Source organism: Pan paniscus, chromosome 11, assembly GCF_029289425.2.
Source record: "Pan paniscus chromosome 11, NHGRI_mPanPan1-v2.0_pri, whole genome shotgun sequence".
Taxonomy (NCBI): domain Eukaryota; kingdom Metazoa; phylum Chordata; class Mammalia; order Primates; family Hominidae; genus Pan; species Pan paniscus.
Window position 1 is genome coordinate 83,818,275 of NC_073260.2, and position 22,813 is coordinate 83,841,087.

Sequence of the window (22,813 nt, forward strand, 5' to 3'; positions counted from 1 at the left end):
GCTGCAAAGATGATAAAGGTTATTACTGGGTTTGCTTATATGACTAAGGATAAGCTGTCGGAAATACTTGGAGAGAAAGATGGTACGTGGAAGAAAGGAAGAGAATTTGTCTCAATTTTCCAAGAAGGAGCAAATTTGGGATCCAGAAATACACCTAAATGACTGTTCATTCCGTTTTCTCAGACCGCCTCCACTTGCCTAGCCTACTCTTTCTCTTTTTGGGCTATTTTATCCAATCTTTCCCCATCACTGGACAGGGAGTGGGTACAAAATGAGCCAGGTGGATTGTGGCTGGGGTTCATAGGGCTAAACTACAAAGGGGAATTTCTATCCAAGACAACCCAGTACGCTAGGTCCTGAAAAGGCAGTTGAGATCAATCATTTGGAGAAGCTGATATTAAAGAAGCAAGGGGTAAGGATCAAAAGGAACCAAAGGAAGAAATGGAGTTACAGGTTTAAAAAGCTGAAATGCGGGTGGTAGGTTGACATCAGGTTAGAATGAAGTCTGAAGTTGGCACAAAAAATGAACTTCAGAATGACTACAAACAAAGCAAAATAAAAACAAAATATTAATGGACAATACCAGTTTGGTCTTTATGTAATTGGGTATGTGGTGCATAGGTGGCTCAGGCTAAGGGTTAAGAAAGACATAATTATAGAATTCAGTTTGATGGATTCTTAGCTGGTTAGACAGTCACCTTCTATGTAAGAATGAATTAATTAGTTAAGAAATAGATGTCAGCATAGGCAATGTCTTTAGTTGAGTGTCTGGACCTGTCATGTTAAATATTCTTTATCACTGACTTAAATAGAAGCATGAAAGGCAAATATATTAGACCTGCAGGTGAAAAAAATATAAGAGGAACAGTTAAAATATTGGATGGCAGACTTGAAGAAAGGATTCCATTTTCTCTACTTTGCCCCTGAGAGGTTAAAACTAGCATCAACGGAGGAGCATTTTTAGAGAGGCAGATTTAGGCTTACCATAAAATGGAACTTTCTTGCAATTAATGGTGTACAAAGATGAGATTAACTTTTTAATTTAATTTAACTTTATTTGAGATTGAGTCTTGCTCTGTGGCTAGGCTGGAGTGTAGTGGCGTGATCTCGGCTCACTGCAACCTCCACCTCCAGGTTCGAGTGATTCTCCTGCCTCAGCCTCCCAACTAGCTGGGACTACAGGCGTGCACCACCACGCCCAGCTAATTTTTGTATTTTTAGTAGAGATGGGGTTTCACCACGTTGGCCAGGATGGTCTCGATCTCTTGACCTTGTGATCCACCTGCCTTGGCCTCCAAAAGTGCTGGAATTACAGGCGTGGGCCACCATGCCCAGCTGAGATTAACTTTAATTCAACCAATATGTATTGAGCTCCATACATGATACTCTGCTAGATAAAATGACAAGAGAATTATTTGGCTGTAAGAGAATTTATGGCTAACTTCAGTAATAATCTGTAAAGTGCTTATTTCTAATATCCTGATTAAGGAAAGTTGCTGGAAGTGTTCAAGCCCAGACTAGGAACTGTATCTCCTTGCACAGGAGATTCCTGCAAATGGTTGAAACATTGTGCTCAGCCAGTTGGTTTCAAACTTGACTGTGAACCACGATAAGAAATACATTTACAACAAAATCCAGTACAACCTATAATAAAGTTTCATGAAACAATGTTGCCTTTATACCTTTGCTGTTTTCTATTCTAGCATTGTCTACTCTATTCCATTAGAAATATCCTAATAAAAGCCACTAAAGTGACTTAGTAATGGGTTGCTACCCCAGTTGGAAGAACATTTTGAAGTAGGAGGTGGAACTTGGCTCCAGAGGTAAGGATTCGAACTCCAGGTGAGATTGAGTACTAGCTGAAATAGGGAAGAGGCCAAAGAGCCTCTCCATAAGACACACCCACCAATGCCATGTCAGTTTATCATCGTCATGGCAACACTCAGACGTTAACACTCATTTCCCTAGCAACGACCTGCCGACCCAGAAGTTACCACTCTTTTTTAGAAATGTCTGCATAATCTGCCCCTTAATTTGCATGTAATTACAGTGAGTATATATATTATTGTAGACCCACCCCTGAGCTGTTACTCTCTAACAGGCTGCCTTTGGGGTAACCCTGCTCTGCAGGAGCAGTCATGGAGCTGTAACATTGCCACCTCAATAAAGCTGTTTTCTTCTACCACCAACTCGTTCTTGAATTCTTTCATGAGTGAAACCCAGAACTTTTCTGGGCTAATTCCCAATTTGGGGCTTGACTGCAACAATTTGGTTAATCACCTGCAGAGGTCTGATATAATATAGTGCTTGTGGGTCTTTAAGTACATGGCACCATGTAGTTAAAAAGTGCATGGCCATAAAACTGTTCTTTGCATGAACTGTGATTGTCAATTGCGTTGAACTGGGAACACTTGACTGTCACAATAAATATGGGCAGAGTAGCACTGAAACATCATACTATACTTGTTCATTGAAGCATAAGTAAACTTCTTTGTAACAACTGAAGTTCTTTTGTGATGTGGTACTGTAATAGACTTCCCAGTCTGCAGAAAGGAAAGACAAGAAGAAATGGAAAGAAATAACTTTCTTCTAAAGAAATAATGTTGAAATTGTACACATCACCTCCACTTAAATTCTCTGGTAAAAACTTAGTCAAATGGCCACACCTTTACTTCAAAAGAAGTTGGGAAATATAGTTGTTGACTGGGTGCGATCAAGTGTTCTATTACTCAAGAGAAGAATGGGAGAATGGACACTGGGGTTGTGGGACAATTAACAGGATTAAGTAATTAATTAAGCCATAATAGTTAAACCTTGACAAAACAGGACAACATGGGAGCAGGTATGGGTATTGACCTAGACTACCAACATGAACTAAGAAAATAATCCGGAGCTGACCACGAAACCTCGTCAGATGGATGGCCTGCAACTTAGATTTAAGGATCACCCACATGCCCGTGACTCCAGTTTTCTGAGGCTCTGTTGAATTTTCTCCATATGCTCTTCCTTTTAGGTGTTCATAAAAACTTTATAAGTCTGTGTTGACTTAGTATGTGCTGTGTATGACTAAAAGTACAAAAGTGGAAGATTTGGACACAGAGAAGAAAGGAAGTGGGATGAAACCTTGGGTTTGGCTGTGGTTCAGAGTGACCAGGTAGCATACAGTTCACAGACCATCTTAGGCAGAGGTGGGGAAAAGTGAGACCTTTACTCAGAGTTGGAGGATGTTAGGTAGAAAACAGTAGGAAACTGTATAAACTTCAAAAGAGGATGTTGGGGTGACAGGGAGCAAGTGTGGTGCTAATCATGAATATCAGCCTTTGGTTCCATGTGACCTGTGTTGAGTCCTCCATGCTCAAATACTTCCTCTTTTATGGTTGCCATGGTACCTGAAATTCCTTTGGATTACATCTTTTTCCCAGTGTCCTCCACTAAAATACAGACATTCTTGGGGAAATGAAGTGTCTGGTGATGAACGTTATTTGGATTGTGAACATGCTTGTAGATTCGGTTCCTTCCACTGACGGGAGGGACTCTAGAAATAGGATAACACCGGATCTAAAGGGGAAGAGGCAATGCAAAGAGGAAAATTAGGCATGGTGTGGGTAAGGAGGCTGTAAGTTCCAAGTAAGTATTCACAAGTTTCCTGGTCTTTTCTCCTCTTACCTCAAACTACCTCTCTATTTCCTCTAAGTTACTAATGTCGTGATTTGGTGTAAATACTTCTCTGTTTTTCTCCATAGACAAACAAAACATATTCACAAATACTGGCTTTCTTTGTAGGCTCAGACTACATATTGTCATATGAGATGCATTATTAATATATTGTGGATATGCCTCCAAGTCAATCTATATGAAACTCTTTTTTTTTTTTTTTTTTTTTTTTGAGACTGAGTTTTGCTCTTGTTGCCCAGGCTGGAATACAGTGGCGCGATCTCGGCTCACTGCAACCTCCGCCTTCCGGTTTCAAGCGATTCTCCTGCCTCAGCCTCCTGAGCAGCTGGGATTACAGGTGCCTGCCACCATCCCCAGCTAATTATATATTTTTAGTAGAGACAGGGTTTCTCCATGCTGGCCAGACTGGTCTTAAACTCCTGACCTCGTGATCTGCCTGCCTCAGCCTCTCAAGGTGCTGGGACTACAGGCATGAGCCACCACACCCGGCCCTGTAAAACTCGTCTTTAATTAGGCATGTACTGATGTAAAGAATAGAAGTACAGATCTGTATTCACTTAATGATGGAGACGCATTCTGAGAAAGATGTCAGGTGATTTTGTCGTTGTGTGAACATCACAGAGTACACTTACACAAACTTAGGTGGTAGAGCCTACTATACACCTCAAGTATACGTTATGGCCTATTGTTTCCAGGCTACAAACCTGTACACTATGTTGCTGTACTGAATATAATAAGTAATTATGACACAATTGTGCGTATCTAAGCACAGAAAAGGTGCGGTAAAAAGAGAGTATAAAAATAAAAAATGGTACACCTGTAAAGGGCATTTACCATGAATGGAGCTTGCAGGACTGGAAGTTGTTCTGGGTGAGTCAGTGAGTGAGTGGTGAATGGATATGAGGGCCTAAGACATTACTGTGCACCACTACAGACCCTATAAACACTGTACACTTAGGCTACATTACATTTACAAAACATTTTCCTACAATAATATATTAACCTTAGCTTACTCTGTTTTACTTTATACATTTTCTAATTTTTTAACTTTTTGACTCTTTTGTAATAACACTTAGATTAAAACACAAATACATTTTTGTACAGCTATACAAAAATATTTGCTTTCTTTATATTCTTATTCTGTAAGCTTTTTTTCTATTTTTAAAATGTATCATTTTTTAAACCTTTTTTGTTAAAAACGAACACACAAACATCTACATTAGCCTCAGCCTAGAGAGGGTCAGGATCATCAATATCACTGTCTTCCACTCCACATCTTGTCCCACTGGAAGATCTTCAGGGGCAATAACATTCATGTCATCTCTGATGATAACAATGCTTTCTGCTGGAATACTTCCTGAAGGATCTGCCTGAGGCAGTTTTACAGTTGACTTCTTTTTTTAGTAAGTAGAAGGCACTAAACATGGTGGCTCACACCTATAATCCCAGCACTTTGGGAGGCCGAGGCGGGCAGATCATGAGATCAGGAGATCAAGACCATCCTGGCTAACACGGTGAAACCCCATCTCTACTAAAATGCAAAAAATTAGCCAGGTGTGGTAGCACGCACCTGTAATCCCAGCTATTTGGGAGGCTGAGGCAGAGGAATCGCTTGAACCCGGGAGGCGGAGGTTGCAGTGAGCTGAGATGGGCCACTGCACTCCAGCCTGGGCAACAGAGTGAGACTCGGTCTCAAAAAACAAACAAATAAACAAACAACAAAAAAATTAGAAGGAGTACACTATAAAGTAACAACAAAAGCTAAAGTATAGTAAATACATAAACCAGTAACATAGTCATTTATTATCATTATCAACAATTATAGATGTACTATACATAATTTTACACACTATACTTTTATACAAATGACAGTGTAGTAAGTTTGTTTACTCCAATGTTAACCACATTAAAATGGCTACAATGTCACTAGAAGATAGAAATTTTTCAGCTCCATTATAATCTTATAGGCCCACCATGGTATATGTAGTCTATTGTCGATGGAAGCATCATAATGGGACATGTGACTGTATTATAATTTATTGACTTGTTCCACTATTAATGGACATTCAGGTCCTATTTTTAGGTATGGGCCACTGTGTCTTCTATTTATTAAATTATGGTTTCCCCAGACTTTTTCAAAGTGTAAAAGAAATTACAGAGTAGGTACCTCTAAAACTAGAACATTACAGAATCTGAGTTTATTTAAAAATCTCCAAACTTTATAATAGCATTCTAAAATTGGAGGTTCTAAAGGAACTCCAGCAGAACAAGAAGTTGATGATTGGAGGATCTAGGTCAGCATTTCTCTTTTGTTTTTAGAGACAACTTTATGGCGGTATAATTGCTAATAAGCTAAACATTTAATAAGTTGATCAGATCGAAACCATCACCATGATCCATCCATCATCATAAAGTTTCCTTGTGTCCTTTGTCATTGCTCCCTCTGGCTCCTCCCTGCCTACTTCTCTCTTTCCTCACCAGCAGTCACTGAGTTATTTTCTGTCACAATCTATTTGTTTGCACTTTTTTTTTTTGCATTTTTGTTGCATTTTCTTGAGTTTTATGATCCCATACAGTATGCACTCCTTTTTATCTGACGTTTTCACTTAGCATAATTATTTTGAGATTCATGCATATGACTGCAAGCTTTGTTCATTTCTTTTCATTGCTGAGTAGCATTCTGTTGTATGGGTATGCCACAATCTGTGTATTCATTCGCCTGTCATTGAATATTTGGATTATTACAGTTTTTACATATAAAGATAAAGCTGCTATGAACACTCACGTTCAAGTCTTTGTATGGACATATGCTTTCCTTTCTTTTAGGTAAGTATATAGAAGTAGAACGGTTGGATCACCTGATAAGTATACGTTTAACTTTTGAAGAAACTTCTACATTTCCAAAGTGGCCATACAGTTTTACACTCCCAGTAGCAGTGTATGAGAGTTCCAGTTGCTCCACATTCTGGTCAACACTTGGTATGGTCAGTTTTTAAAAATTTTAGCCATTCCATGGGTGGATCACGAGGTCAGCAGATTGAGACCATCCTGGCTAACACGGTGAAACCCGGTCTCTACTAAAAATACAAAAAATTAGCCCAGGTGCGGTGGCGGGCGCCTGTAGTCCCAGCTACTTGGGAGGCTGAGGCAGGAGAATGGTGTGAACCCGGGAGGCGGAGCTTGCAGTGAGCCGAGATTGCCCCACTGCACTCGGGCCTGGGCAAAAGAGTGAGACTCCATCTCAAAAATAAATTAAATAAATAAATAAATAAATAAATAAATAAATTTTTAGCCATTCCAATTAGTGTGTAGCTATCTCATTGTGGTTTTAATTTGCATTTCCTCAATGACTAATGCTGTTGAGCATCTTTTCATGTGCTTACATGCCAACTGCATATTTTCTTTGGTAAAGTATATGTTCAACACATTTACACACTTTTAAAATGTTGTTTTCTTATTATTCAGTTTTGAGAGTTCTTTATATACTCTGATATGACTTTATCAAATGTTCAGATATTTCTTACATTTTGTGGCTTTTTTTTTCATTCTATTAGTGGTATCTGTTGAAAAGCAGAAATTGTTAATCTTTATAAAATCCAATGTATCTATGTTTTTCTGTTTATGGACTGTGCTTTAATTCTAAGTATTTTGTATTGTTGATTGGCTGTTGTAATTTGTAGTTTTTAAAAAATTAATTCATGATTGTTGCTAGTATATAGAAATATATCTGATTTGTAAATAGTTATCTTGTATTATGCAAACTTGATAATTCATTTATTAGTATGAGTAGCTTTTTCATAGATTCTATTAAATTTTCTATATAGGACTCAACGTTGTATGTTTAAAAAAAACAGTCTAATTCTTCTTTTCCAATCTGAATACCTTTTATTTCTCTTTTTTTGACTTATTGAACTAACTAAAATCTCCAATGCAATATTGAGTAGAAATGGTGAAAGTGGATTTCCTTGTCTTATAACTGCTTTTTGGAAAAACATCCCCTACCCCCACTACACTTTCTAGACTCTGGTAACCCTCATTCTCCCTCTGCCTCCATGAGGTCAACCCTCTGCCCCCATGAGATCAACTTGGATTCATGAGACAAACTCCACTTACTCATGATGTTTTTGGATGTGCGATGTATTGTTGAAATCAATTTACTGAAATTTTGCTTAGAATGTTAGCACTGACATTAATAGGAACTGTTGTTTTCTTTTCTTGTAATGTTTTTGTATATCAGTATCAAGGTAATGCTGGCCTCATAAAATGAATTGGAAAGTATTTCTTCCTCTTCATTTTTCTAGAAGAGTATGTATGAAATTGGTATTCTTTTTCCTTCATTGTTTTGTAGAATTCACCAGTGAAGCCATCTGGGAGTGGAGTTTTCTTTGTGGAAAGTTTTAAACCAGACATTCAAGTTTTACAATAGATATAGGATTATTTATGTAATCTGTTTCTTCTATAGTGAGTTTCATTGGCTTTTTATCTCTCATAGAATATGTTCATTACATTTAAGTTGTTAAATTTATTTGCATAAAGTTGTTCACAATATATCCATAGTATTTAATATCTATAAAATATTCAGTGTTTTAATTGCTCTCATTACTGTTATTGGTCCTTTGTGTTTTCTCTTTTTTATTTCTGATCAGTTGGACTAGCTGTTTTTATTGATCTTCACAAAGAACCAGCTCTTGATTTAATTAATTTTCTCTATTGGTTTTATGTTTTCTATTTCATTATTTTCCACTCTGCTCTGTATTATTTCTTCTCTTCTGCTTACCTCGTGTTTAATTTGTTCTTTTTTTCCCTCTGATTTCTTAAGGTGGAAGCTGAGGTCACTGGTTAGAGATCTTTCTTCTTTCCTGATACAGGAATTTAGTGCTATAAAATTCCCTCTAAAAACTGCTTTAGTTGTATCACACAAATTCTGATACATAGTGTTTTACATTTTCCTTTTGATTTTTTTAAACTCTATTCGCTTTAATCTTTTCAGTGCTTCTTTCTCTGGCCTCAGGTAGCTTTATCACCTGCATGTGTCAATCAGCACTATGCTGAATACTTGAGAGGAACCCTCTGCAGATGTCCATAGTTCTTTCTGGGCAATACTCTTCTCTTTGCTACTCTGTCTTGTGAACTCTGCACTCCTTGATTTCTCTTGAGCTAGTCTCCTCAACTTAGGTAGATGGCCTCTGCCTGGGTTCCTTCTCTCTGAATGATGACCTTCATTGTCTTATATCCATTGTCTTAACTTTAATATATTTTGTTCAGTGTGTTGGTCATATGATTGAGAGAACAAATCTGTTCCCTATTACTCCATTTTAATCAGAAGTTGGCAGTATTCTTGCTTATTTTTTTACAACTCAGTATTGGATGTTAAAATCAATGTATTGAGTTATTACATGCATTCAAAAATGGAATGGTGTAGAAGAGAAAAGGATATATTAGTTTATGTACTAAGGGTAAGTAAGTTTCATATTATGACACTTCTTTTTTAGTTAGTATACGCCTTTATGTATGTGTTCATTGGGTTGTGATATAAAGGGCATTTCTTATTGTGGATCATGGTCAAAAGAGTTTGAGAAACATTGCTCTAGGTACATCATGGTTCAGTGCAGGTAGGAGCCTGCAGCACTTAATTTCTATGCCTGCATTGAAGGGATCTAGAAAAAAGTCATCTCTATATTGTTCATCTGAAAAATGTTCATCATCTCTTACAAAGGTGTGATCTGAGAATCCTTGAAGTGATCTCTGGGACGTATCTTATAGGTCTTAAAATCGAGGTAGATCCACAGTTCTATCAGTTAAGAAATAGCTACTGATCACCAGTGTGTTCTAGACACTGTCCATGGAGGTGTTCAGTTACTAGCATGAATAAGTAGGAGGCCCTCTCTGGCCCAGTACTGAAGCCTATCTGGCTACTAAATGAGACAGAAAGTAAGGCAAGGTTTTAAGCAGTGCTGGGAGCACTCAGAACGCAAGGAAGATTTGAAATTGTGAAGGTGAGAAGGAGCGTGTCTGGGGGAATTATCCAGGTTCTTGCAGAATTAGAGGTTAAGAAAGTGAGATCTCCTTTATTTTATTTTATTCATAAAAAATACACATATATTTTAACACCTACTATGTCCTTGAGAGATATCAATGAATAAAATAGATAAAAATCCCTGCCTACATGGAGTGCACATTCTTCTGGGAGAAATTTTAAAAATATATATAATAAGTAAATTATCTGTCCAAAGGACAAACTGCTATGGTTGAAATAGTACAGCAGAAGTAGGGTGATTAGAAGTAGGACCGCAAGTCCTAATTTTAAGTGGGAGATAGTGGAATATATTTAGAATCCAACTATAATAGTAGCATATATTTACTCTAATGGAAACTCTACAAATATTCCAACATAATTAGACTCTTCTGGTGTACAAACCACCGTAAGACTGCCTATTCTCCATACCGCATTGACATGCTGCAGCCACTAGGGCGAAAATGGGCCGTTTCTTAGAAAAATGGGCTCAAGAGTATGGGAGTGTGAGAGAAATGTGGGTGATTACGCACACACTCCTTCCTTCCCCAAGGTGTTCCTCAGGGGCTTCTCCACTTAAGGGGCACTGACAAGACAGGCGGAGTTTTACGTGCGTCTGAGACCAGGTCGTTTTTGCCCTTGGCGTCTCTTCCTTGGCGCGTCCTCACCTAGTAGAGAATAGAGGCGCAGCTCAGGAGTAAACTTCAGCCTGGCCGTTCACCACTCGATGTGTGTTACAGCCGAGTGACAGTGGTGAGACAGACCTGCTGGCCTTGCTTTCGGGACCTGCAGCAAGATTTTTGGGTGCTGTCCAAGAATTCCCGCGGTTACACTCAGCGCCCAGGATCTGTACAAAAAAGCCCCACTAGATGTTTTACGTTCCCTTCGTAATATTTAACGCTTGGCCTAGATCCGAGCATTCACTCTAACGTTCGGTTTCTTGATCCTTCCCATCCCCAAACTCTGCGGGTAGATCAGTGACTATTACTATATTTTGAACGAGACTCCAACCCATTGCTCTCTCTCGAGCGAAGGATTGCCCGCCTTTTTCCCCCGGGCAGGAGCTCGGCGAGGCCAGGAGAGCCGCGCACCGGCCGGGCAGGGACGCGCAGGCGTCGGGCGCCGCTGGTTGCGCATCTGGCGCCAGAGCGCGCCCCCAGCGCTGTGCCCGCCGCGACTGGGGCCGTGGGCTGGTGCTCCGGAGCGTGCCGGGCGCTCTCTCCCCGCGCGGGGGCACCAGAGCCCTCGGAAGTGTCAGGCACTGCGGTGTATTTTCCCAGTTCTCTTTTAAATGACTGCGGAAAAACAGATTCCCAGCCGCAAAAGGGAAGACGGATTCTCAGACGAGGCTTGCAAATGCCCCGCAGCCATCATTTAACTGCACCCGCAGAACAGTTACGGTTTGTCACCCGACCCTCCCGGATCGCCTAATTTGTCCCTAGTGAGACCCCGAGGCTCTGCCCGTGCCTGGCTTCTTCGTAGCTGGATGCATATCGTGCTCCGGGCAGCGCGGGCGCAGGGCACGCGTTCGCGCACACCCTCGCACACATGAACACGCGCAAGGTACGGCAGGGGAGCAAGGGCTTGGGATGCCCTACGTGGGGGTGGGCATCGCGGGGAGTGAATCCACGATCTGGGAATGGCTACATCCCGTCAGGTTAAAGGATGAGAGAAAATGACGCGGCGCCACACATCGGACAGGCCAGGGTGGCCACCGAGCATTTAGAATACGCATCAGGCGCGCTCCCTTCCCCTCACATGTCTCTATTTCCCGGGCGTGTGATGGCAGAAAACGGCAGGAAAAAGACCCACTTAGAGAGCTAGAATTGTGTTTGGAGACTCCCTTCCCTCTGCAAAAGCACCAACAGGAAGCCCCTCCAAAACCACCGATCCCCAAATAGGTGGCCCGGAATGGGGGCAGTGATCCTTGGTTACCAATGCAGAACACGTTTTGGTGTTTACAACATTTATTTATTTTTAGGATAGCTTGCCCTCCCTTTTAGGCAGGGTGGGAAAGGAGAACGCGGGGAGGGAGAAGGGAGGGAGGATTCCTATAATAAGAATCAGCACATTTTTCAGAGCTGAACCAAGCACGGTTTCCATTTCGAAAAGGGAGACAGCCTCTACCGCGATTGTAGAAGAGACTGTGGTGTGAATTAGGGACCGGGAGGCGTCGAACGGAGGAACGGTTCATCTTAGAGGTACCTGGATGTAAATGCACACACACACACAGACACACACACGCACGCGCGTGCATGTCTACACGGCCAGGATGTGTGCGTGTGTGCGCGCGTGTGTGAACTCCCACATGCTGCTGCTGTCTGCTTCTGGCCAGTGGCACCGATGCCTCCCTCCTCCCTGCTCGCCCCCAGATTCCCCTCCCCTCCCTGGTGCTTTTGTCTGGAGGGTGTTATGGGTTTGTGTGTGTATGAGCGTGTGTGTGTTTTTGGATTTCAGACTAATTTTCTGGAGTTTCTGCCCCTGCTCTGCGTCAGCCCTCACGTCACTTCGCCAGCAGTAGCAGAGGCGGCGGCGGCGGCTCCCGGAATTGGGTTGGAGCAGGAGCCTCGCTGGCTGCTTCGCTCGCGCTCTACGCGCTCAGTCCCCGGCGGTAGCAGGAGCCTGGACCCAGGCGCCGCCGGCGGGCGTGAGGCGCCGGAGCCCCGGTGAGCAGCGCAGATAGTGCCCTCGGTCGCCTCGGCCCTCACTGTCTCCCCCTGGGGCGGCCTCGGCTACTCCCCAGGTGGGACGTGCCGCGCCACCTGCCCGCGCCACCGGCACCCAGCGGCCGTGGCGGATTCTGCAGCATCATTCGGGGGCCCCGTCGCGGAGCCAAAGCCGCCGGCAGTCTCCGCATTCCCCTTTAAAGGGTCCTTCGCCCGGCCTGTACCATGGAATCCTGTCTTGGGGACCCTTTCCCTACCTCCCCTCCCTTGGCCTCAGGCTCGAAGAGAGAGTGGGCACACTGGTGGCTCCAGCGGCGTCAGTGCCATCGCGGGGCAAGTTGATTCCTGGGCCGGAGCTGGGCACTCATCCATCCACAGTCTCCGGGCTGGGGTCGGGGTGGGGATGACGCGAGCAGAGAGGGAGAGTGCCCCAATTAGTGGTGTTGGGGGTCCTACGCTCAGTCTTACGCGTGTCTGTTTGTCCTCAGCCTCGAGGTGCATACCGGACCCCCATTCGCATCTAACAAGGAATCTGCGCCCCAGAGAGTCCCGGGCGCGCCGCCGGTCGGTGCCCGGCGCGCCGGGCCATGCAGCGACGGCCGCCGCGGAGCTCCGAGCAGCGGTAGCGCCCCCCTGTAAAGCGGTTCGCTATGCCGGGGCCACTGTGAACCCTGCCGCCTGCCGGAACACTCTTCGCTCCGGACCAGCTCAGCCTCTGATAAGCTGGACTCGGCGCGCCCGCAACAAGCACCGAGGAGTTAAGAGAGCCGCAAGCGCAGGGAAGGCCTCCCCGCACGGGTGGGGGAAACCGGCCGGTGCAGCGCGGGGACAGGCACTCGGGCTGGCACTGGCTGCTAGGGATGTCGTCCTGGATAAGGTGGCATGGACCCGCCATGGCGCGGCTCTGGGGCTTCTGCTGGCTGGTTGTGGGCTTCTGGAGGGCCGCTTTCGCCTGTCCCACGTCCTGCAAATGCAGTGCCTCTCGGATCTGGTGCAGCGACCCTTCTCCTGGCATCGTGGCATTTCCGAGATTGGAGCCTAACAGTGTAGATCCTGAGAACATCACCGAAATGTGAGTTCCTGGAGCTTTTCCTCCTTTTTCTCCTTGCCCCTAGGGCCCGAGCTGGCCAGGTGGGTAGGTCCTGGAAGTGAATGCTGTCCCAAGAGTGGGGAGAAGTCAAAGACAAGAGATGCAGGACAGGGTCATCTCTCAGTTACCTGCTGTTTCACTGGCTTGGGACTGCTAGTGCAGGGAGAAGTGTGACACTTTAGAATAAGTTTCAAATATAGATATACATATGCCGATTATATATTTATTCCTCGTGGGAGGGGACTCACTATGCTTTTTATATTTCAAAGCTCTGCTGGGTGTGCTTTAGGCTTTCAGTATGCACTAACTTAGTTTTGGGCATTTTTGTTTCATAAAGTGCTGTGTGTATGTTGTGTTAGAAGTTCCATTAATATTCACTAGAAAAGAGGTTAAAATAATTAACTTTCCCAAATCTGTTGAAGGAAGTGACAGTCTCTCCCTTAACATCTTTTTTGAGGTTTAAGTTAACCAATTTCCCTTTTCATTTTATATATCGGATTTTGCTTAGGAGATGGCATCCAGAGATGGCCTTGAAAATGATCTGTAAGAGGAGAAGTTCTGAGTGTTGAAATGCACTCGCTCAAAAGAAAAAAATATGATAGTTGGAAGCCTAAAAGCCTGGTCTAATTTAATTTGGACTTGACTTCCCAGAGATATGATTTTGAGACCACTTGGATTATAACTCTTAATTGCCCATTGAATAATTTCCCAGGACTAGGTTGGATGATAAAGCAGTGGGTAGAACTCTGATGAAGGCTGGCTTTAGCATTGGACCTCTGTGTCCCTGGAAATGTTTGAGCTTGATGTGGCTTGAAGAAACAGAACTGTGTATTTCTATTCTCCTTTTCTGATGCTTTGTGACAAACGCATCACCAAGCAAGAACTTGCCAGTCCTTTCTCTAGCATTCCTGTGTCACCTCTACTGGACTGTTATTGTTATCATTTTTTTCCTGAAGGATGCTGTCATTCCATACATCTCATTAACATGAGATTTTATTCATATACGTGGAAGATTGTAAGGCAAAGTTTCTCCCAGTTTTCCTTATTGTGTTTGATACTGAGATAGGCAGCCCTAAAGTGGGGCTTGGGCTGTGGCCTTCCGGTTGTCGAGTGCGCATGCATTTTTCCTTCCACAGAAAACATACAACCATGTTTCTGCCAACGTAGTTGACCAAGATAACCTGTTTTTTAATGTAAGTAAGAGACCTTCCTAGTCTCTGTTGCCTGTTCTGCTGCTGATGCTTATGGTGTAAGCCTCAGGCAAAAGGAAATGACAGCAGAGCAGAGGGGAATGTTCAGGCCTAGCATAGCTGAGATGTGTCGGGAGCAGCCAACTGTCGGGCTGAGTCCAGGGTGCTAGGATCTCTATCTTTTTGGCAAGGAGAGCAGGAGCCAAGAGCGGAGAGCAAGGGTGGATAGGGCCCCAACTGTGGTGGTCTTGGACTGGGCTGGTTGAGGCTTACCAGGCTGGTCCAAAGTCTGTGGCCTTTTGTCAGAATCTTTTTCATGAGATGGGGTGTCAGTAGTTAGATGGAGAAGGCCATATGGAATTCAGAGTGCTTCTGACTGTTTTGAGATTATGGGGAGTGCCTTCCACAGTCAGATATTGTTGTGTGTGTGTGGTGGTGCTTTTAAAATTCTGTTTTAGGTGATAGATGCATATAATGAAGAAAGAAATAAGATAGGGCTGATCATTTTCACTTTTTCTGTTTGATAATTTTAAGGCCATGATCTGAGAAAAAGGAAATAAAACTATCTTTAAATCTAAAAAATTATTATTTCAGACCTTCCTGATCTTAGCTGCCTGACGTATATGAAATCAATTGATTTCAGCAGAGCTTTCTTATATCTGTCCTCACAATTGTTGTTGCTTCTTTTATATCTGATGGCAGGTTCCTATTTTCAGCTTTTTCAAAGTAGATTTTAAAAATATTTACAAAAGCATGTGTCATAGTTATTCAATCGTGGCACTTCTAATTTCTACTCTAACTTTTTTCCCTTTTGATTTGAAAACCTCTTGGGGTTGTGGGATTGGAGAGGTATATAGGGCTAATTGTTGAGAACAGGGAATTAGGTTAGTAATATTAGTCTGGCTGGGTAGATGTGAGTCCTGAGACAAAGTATGTTTCTCTGCTCTATCTCAGCTTTGTGTGAGCCCAGCCAGTTTGTGCCCCAGTGCCTTTGTCTGTAACTCGTATGACAATACTCATTTGGAAAGTACTCCATGCAATTATTTTGAATTCTGCTTTTTTGACCTAAAAATGACATCAGTGGATGCGCTTGTTTCACTCTCATCCTTATATGACACCATCTATGTTCTTTTTCTTACATATTAATATTTGCTTGAACAGCTTTTAAATTCTTGTCCAGTGGATACCAGCTACAGTTGGAACCAAATTATACATATTTTAAAACTTTGTTGTTAGGCCCAGTGGTATTCCTAAAATAACCTGTTGTAAAGTTCTGGTTTAGTGGTATGTAGCTGAAGTTACGTGCGTCTATTTTTTAAAAATAGAAATAATGTGGTGAATAAACTGTGATTAACAACACACAACTTGCTGAAACAACGGTTTACCATATCATTCAAAAATGGTGTATCTTTTAGCATCTATATATTAAACCATCGTGCCCTTAGGGTTCTAAGAACACAAATAGCGGGGCATTAAAAAAAAATGTATAGATTAACCAAGAGGTAGGATCTTTTGTTTTGTTTTGTTTTTACATGCATGCTTTAAGCTAAGCTGACATTTTGTCTTCAGAGTCATTGAACCTATTTTATTAAAAATCTTCCCATCACAGTACCTGTTTTATATTTTTTGCCCACTAATGTGACATAACTAGATCAATATCTATCTATAGGTATGTATCACGCCTGCTCAACATCACACTGCTGAGTGGCAGCTCCTGTTATTTGGAAATGGTTATACCACAGCAGTGTTAAAATGAATTTAAACACAGTACCAATGTCATATGCAATGGAATTCAAGAGTGAAGCCTGTTGTTGGAATTATGTAACTGGCCGTTTAAATCCCAGTTGTATTAAGTGCCAAAGTGCATTGCAAAGGACAAGTTCTGTTTCACCCAAGTGGTAAAAGGCACAGTCAAAAGAAGTCATGCATTTTTTTAGCTGTGGTAAAAAAAAATACATAACCTAAAATGTACCATCTTACAGTTCAGTAGTGTTCTGTGTATCCATGTTGCTGTGGAAGGGCATGCATTTTTATGTTGCATGTGCTTTATGAAGACTAATAGGGATCTTTTTTTTGAATTTCTCCAGTGGTATTCTCTGATTTGGGGGTAATATTTGAGACCAGCCTTATATTTTTCCTCTTAGCACAACCTAAATAGAATTCAAAGCTTCTCCTATGACAGACTCTATGTGCAATTTATTGTTGGCCTGGTTAAGCAGCTGTAATGTTGTGTCATTAATACATTGATTTTGGCCCTCTTACTTTAATAAGCTTTGCCATTGCAATTAATTGTACTTAAAAAAAATCCTGGCATTCACAAAGATTCAGTGAAAGGCATCAATTTTTATTACTCTGATGTTTACTTCTCAGCCCCTCCACTGGGGGTTTTAGAACTTTGGACTGTGTCTTATATGCGTTTAAGAGCCATGTATTTAAATTTGGAGCATGGTTACATAAGCCACACTAGACTTGTTAATAAATAAGGCTGTCTAATTTACATCATTCATTATTTAATACAACTTACAAGCTGGAGTTGAGAACATGCTGTCTTCATAGTGTAGGTATTTACAGACATCAGCTTGGCACAACCGTGTGGAGTCGTTTTAGTTTCATACCTTCAATCTCTGCAATATGGACACTTTTGTTACCCTGGGTAAAACAGTGGAAAAGCCTTGTGACCCTTTTGACCCTACTTTCTTCCACCTCCCCTTCCATCACCCATTATTTATACAGGAAAATGGGTTTGATTTTTTTCTTCTCTGAAAAGTGATATTTCCTTATGGGAATTCAGAACGCTGGAGTTAAGAGAAGAGCCTGGGCTCTATGTTATTACAAGCAAGTAATGGGAAGTTGAAGCAATGTGGTCCCAGTTCCCTAGTGTCAAGTTTAGGTCTGTTTAAGGTCTCTCACTGTTTCTATCCCATAAACCTCTGTTTGTGTCTGTTTCAATATTCCCTTATAAAGATGTTTTCTAAGCTGAAGAGTTGGCTGAACAGCTGAGAGTTGAGGTCTCTTTCTCCCTAGTAATATTCTGTATGATCTCTTTGACTATATCTAGGTCATAGGATTATAAAAACTAGTGTGTTTGTTTAGCTGGGGAAGGGGAATTGAATTTCTTTTCTCTTCTCCTTTCTTTCTTTCTTTCCTTTTTTTTTTTTTGCCTTGAGTGTTAAGCAAGTGCATCCAGTTTTAACTCATTGGTCATCTTGCCTGCTAGGGAAAAAAACATTATCAAACCATTATTGAATACCATAAACTGGCCTTATCCCTCTGGCTAACTTTACCACTTCTCTAGAGAGTTTCTTGTAGGTTCAAAAGCTATAGCGTAGGATGTGACATGAAAGACCTGCCCCTTGGAACAATGCCAATTTTTAGTTGCTTCTGATGCCTGTAATCAATAGGAGGATTTGGGGGAGAGACTATTGAGGCATGGCAAAGTTTTTACTTGTTTGATGTGTGTTTGTGAGAGAGAGAGAGAAAGAGAGAGGGAAGAAAAAAAACCCTGAATCTTGGATTATTTATGGTTGATCAATCATTTTTATAGTCTACTTGGTTGAGCTATTTTAAAACAAATCCCACCTCAAGCCTCAAATGGCAAAGATCTGAGCTCCACTGTGGCCTGATAATTTTAGCTCACATTTGATTGCTGATCAATCTCCATTAGAAAAGTAAAGGTCCCATATAACTGGGTGCCTTCTCACCACTTACTTTGCTCTCTGGGGTGTCCAAAGGACTGGGAAGTTATAAATATTGATCTGGGAGATGGATGAGTGAATGTGCTCAAAGTTACAAAAATCTTGCAAAGAAAAGCAATGTGTAGATACTAAGTTTATTCCTTATGTGTTTCAAAAAATAAAAATAAAAAAGCATATCATGGAAAACTGGAGTCAGGAGACCTGGAACTTCATCCCAACGTCACCACTACCCAGTCACTACCCAGTTACCTGATCTTGAAGCAGCCTTTTAATGTTTCTGGGCCTCAGCTTGTCACATGTAAACTGAGGGCTTTGGATTTGATGCTCAGACAAGTTTCTCAAAGCTCTGAAGTTCCCTGAAGCCTCAGTCACGGAGATAAGAAAGTGTATACATCAGCTGTGAAGGAAGGGCATGATACAAGGTGCTCGGGGTCTGGCAGTGTGTGAATCTGAAGACCTTTGGTGTCAGAGTGTTATGTGGAAATGTTTTCAGTGTCTGCTCTGAACTCCCTCAAACCATGTCTTTTTAAATGTGAGCTGCTAACAGGGCTAGCGGCATGTTAGTACTGGTCTGATGAGTCCAAGGTCACAGGGTCAGTGTTCAGATGGGTCACTTAGAATCGGAACCTCAGAAAGAGAAAGGGCTTTAGAAATGATCTGCTTCAGCCTCTTCTTTGCAAAAATCAAGGGCAGTGAAGAAAGTTGCCCAAGGCCGACTCATTAACAGCATTGTGGGAACTAGAAACTCTTTCTCCTAGCATCCAAATGAATGCTGGGGGCCTTTGCTTTAGGGTGCCTCCCCTCTGTTCTGTGTTCTCAAACAGACCGCCTAATTCTGGCTCATCATTTTATTAGGTTGGTGCAAAAGTAACTGCGGTTTTTGCCATTACTTTTGCACCAACCTAATAGAACCACCATAAATGGGGAGACAAGTTTAACATGGCTAAGTCTGTGCAAACTCATCTCTGTGAGAGACCAAGTAATTGAAAAGTGCATGAGCTACTGATCTGAAAGCAATCATCTTATCTTCATATAGGAAGAAATATATTTTCTGTTTAGCTTACTGTGTGTGAGTGTGTGTGTGTGTGTGTGTGTGTGTGTTAAATTTGAAGTGTTCCTCTTCTTTAGGCAATTCATACACAAAAAAATTGAGCTTCAGAGAAAAGCCTTCATGAGTTGGCAGCAATGAGGTATGCTAACCTTGGGCCTGCTGGGCCATCTTTGCAGATTGGCGTTAGAAGAGGGGCAGAGCAGACAGAGTGAAATGAAACCTGTTGCCCCTGGAGTCTTTGCCACAGTCGGGGGTGCTTATGTAAGTGGAGAAACCCGCAGCCCTTTCGATGAGGTCTGTGTTAGCTGCCCTGAAAGACCTGTGGCCAGAGAGTACTTATTATTCCCTGACTTCTTTCTTCCCCCTGACTTCTCAATGCCTCAAGATTGATGACCAGTCTCAGTGGCTGAGCCAGTGAGCAAACTTCAGGATTATTGGCTCCCATCCAAAATTCATCCAGCTACCATTTTATGTGTTGTTCGTGTTCTGCTCTGAGACCTTTCCAGGAAAAGCACCCTTCTGAGACATATTTTTGGTTGCATGAAGATTTGCTCCCATGGGATGTGAAGGGCCCTTTACAGACATCTGCTTATTTAGGTTTACAGCCTCACTCTGAAGAAGGTGGGGAGGTTTGGCAGCCTCTGAGGGGCTGTGAGGTTTATTAGTTTGCCTGGGCCCCTTGGTAAAGCAGAGCATAATTAGGGATAGGATCCTATCTAATGTCTCATTTAGGGCTCTGTCTACTCCAGCCTTGGTGCCCAAATTTGACCTCGAGAGCCAAGGCAATTCTAGGAGAGGTCTAGAGATTTGAATTCATGTTCACAGATTAAACTTCATGCAGTGGGAAGGAGGTGGGCTGGTGCTTCATCTTCTATCTTCCCCACCCCTGTCCTCTTCTCCTGTTCAGCTCCTGAGCAGTCTGATATATATTGTGAAGAGATAAATGATTTGGTTGCCTTTGGTAATATGGCATCTTCTTATACAAAATAAAACTGTTAATAATCACACACCATTTAGAGTTCCTTTTTTTTATGTCAAATAAGGACAAGTTACTACTTAGCATCCCATCCTTTCCTGTAGTCTTCATATCCCAAGAATTGTCTACACACACACACATAGACACACACCATAATGTTGTATGTGTGTACCGTGTTTTCATCAATACATAAATCTGTGTATAAAACTCTGCCATGTGTAATTTGTTCAACTTAATTATCTTGAGTTGTAAAATTTTCTGAATAATTGAGAATGTGCTTCCCTAAACCACTATTTTAATTTTGTTTTTATCATTCTGGATGTCCCTTGGCCAGGATCTGGTTGGGCTGTCTTCTTTGAGAGAAGTACTTGAGCATTAGTGCATTGACCCTGTTAGCCGACCTGGTCACTCAGAGACCCACTGTGTCTATCTTCTGATTCTTTGATATCTTCTCAACATAAATGAACAATGTAAACAAAACTGAAAGGTATTGGAATTTTGGTTTCAACCTCTGCAATATAGTGCAATTTAAAAAGAAAGGATCTTCTCAACGCTAATCTTTGTAACAAGAGTTGTTTCTACTTCATGTACCCCAGAGTCCCTTGCTGTGAGGTGGCAGAGGGGCCTATGCCCGAATTGTCTGACTCTTGCTCACTGTGTGGCAAGTGACCTCTCTTTTCTGGGCTTGGCTTATTCCTCTGTGTGATGCATGTGTAGGGGTGGAGGGTGCTGGGCAAGAGAGCTTGACATCATAGCCCCTAGATTCCCTGGTAAGGTGTGACAAAAAAACACACAACTATGGTGAAACAAAACAAAACAAAACAAAACAAAACAAGTGTCTTTCTCCAAAGAACAAAACAAAACCCCAAACCAGAACACTGTTTTTAGTTTACTCCCAATTTTACTTCAAAACCCTGCTGCTACCACCCAAACTCAAAGAATGTTATAGATGATATTGCTCCTTGGATATTTCTTGTGTGCGTCTGGTGCTATGGCTTGAATGTTTGTATTCTGCCAAAATTCATATGTTGAAACTCAGTCACCAGGGTAGTGGTGTTGAGAGGTGGGAGTTGATTAGGACATAAAGGCAAAATGGGATTGGTGCCCTTATAAAAGAGACTCCAGAGAGCTTGTTTGTCCTTCCTGCCATGTGAGGACACACATAGAAGGTGCCATTTATGAGGAATGAACCCTCACCAGATATGAAACCTCCCAGAACCTTGATCTTAGACTTCTCAGCCTCTAAAACTGTGAGCAATACATTTCTGTTGTTATAAATTACCCAGTCTAAGATATTTTATTTTAGCAGCCCACATGGACTAAGGTGCATGGGTTTGGCCTTTCTCTTTGCAACTCTTCAGCCTCTTTCTGTTTCTGGTGGTGTTTCTTATCCCCTTCTCCTCTGTTCCCAAATCACAGACATACATATACAAACAATCATTTGGCTGTAAACCCCCTTTAATGGATTGTAAAGAAATCTTGACTTGTGTACTTTTTTCTGGTGGACGACCTGTGGGCAGACCATCATTGTTTCAACTGAACCTGGCTTGGTAAGGTTAACACAGTGGGAAAGGCGACAAAGTATAGGAACGTGGTATAACTGAAAGGAGCCCTGGTCAGGGATCTAGGATTTTGGATACCCACTCTCTGACAGTATCGGGGTCTGGGATTTTGGTTGAGCCACTTGACCTCACCAGCCTGACTGATTTCATCTTGAACCTGGAGGCTGTGACACTCATGCATGCTACTCCTTGAAAGACTCTGTGGTTCTGAATCAGTCAGCCATGAGCACTAGTGTTTCCTTTTCTGTTCAAGAATTCACCATTGCCTCCACTCCAGGGGCAAACAAGAGCCTGCTTCAGTTCTTTTGGTGGCTAAACAGCAGAAACCTGACCTGTAGGTTTTCTTTAAGTCCAGCTCTGCCGTTGAGGCTGGATGGTTTTGCAGGTCACCAGCTTCCTGCCATCCTGGGTGACAGCCCTTCCATGGTTTCCCACCAATAGAAACAAATTTTTATTTTTTTCCCTGGGAGTAGTGTTCAAGACTTTTTCAGCCCATTCCTGGCCCACTTCTGTGGATGAGGCTCTGGCAAGTTTTCTAACTGACCTCTTTGGTTAGTCTCTGTTTTCTGTGACCCCCAAGAGCAGAAGCTTTCATGGACATCAAATCTTATTTTTCTGCTCATCAAGTTGTCTTTTCATCTTGGTGGAATAGTTTGTCACATTTCCTGATTGTCATGTAGATGGGCTGCCATCATGCAAACAGTAGTTCAGTGTCACTAGTGTTATTGAGGACATGGAGATGTCCAACAAATAGGGTACTCTGCAGAGGCAAGGAGCCCCTGAGCAGCTTATATCTAGCAAGAGACAGATGCATACACATCTAAACACTCCCAACAGTGGGAGGCATTGATGTGTAGATGGGATGTGAGTAATTCCCAATCCTTACTTCCTATGG

At 42.2% G+C, this 22,813-nt stretch overlaps 1 protein-coding gene across 20 annotated transcripts in view; it reads left to right on the forward strand.

The window, feature by feature from the left end:
• Positions 1 to 10,866: 10,866 nt before the first annotated feature.
• NTRK2 (neurotrophic receptor tyrosine kinase 2) overlaps positions 10,867 to 22,813 on the forward strand; it is a 544,938-nt gene continuing 532,991 nt past the window's right edge. For 12 of the 20 annotated variants that reach the window (XM_034967489.3, XM_055091983.2, XM_055091981.2 and 9 more), the window contains exons 1-4: positions 10,867 to 11,251; positions 11,768 to 11,889; positions 12,146 to 12,354; positions 12,843 to 13,426. In XM_034967489.3, the coding sequence (XP_034823380.1) occupies positions 13,215 to 13,426 (212 nt within the window). In that variant the 5' untranslated portion in view covers positions 10,867 to 11,251; positions 11,768 to 11,889; positions 12,146 to 12,354; positions 12,843 to 13,214. Of the gene's footprint in view, positions 11,252 to 11,767; positions 11,890 to 12,145; positions 12,688 to 12,842; positions 13,427 to 22,813 lie in introns of all 20 variants that reach the window. The other 8 variants (XM_034967486.4, XM_057298706.2, XM_063593999.1 and 5 more) reach the window with 7 other exon arrangements.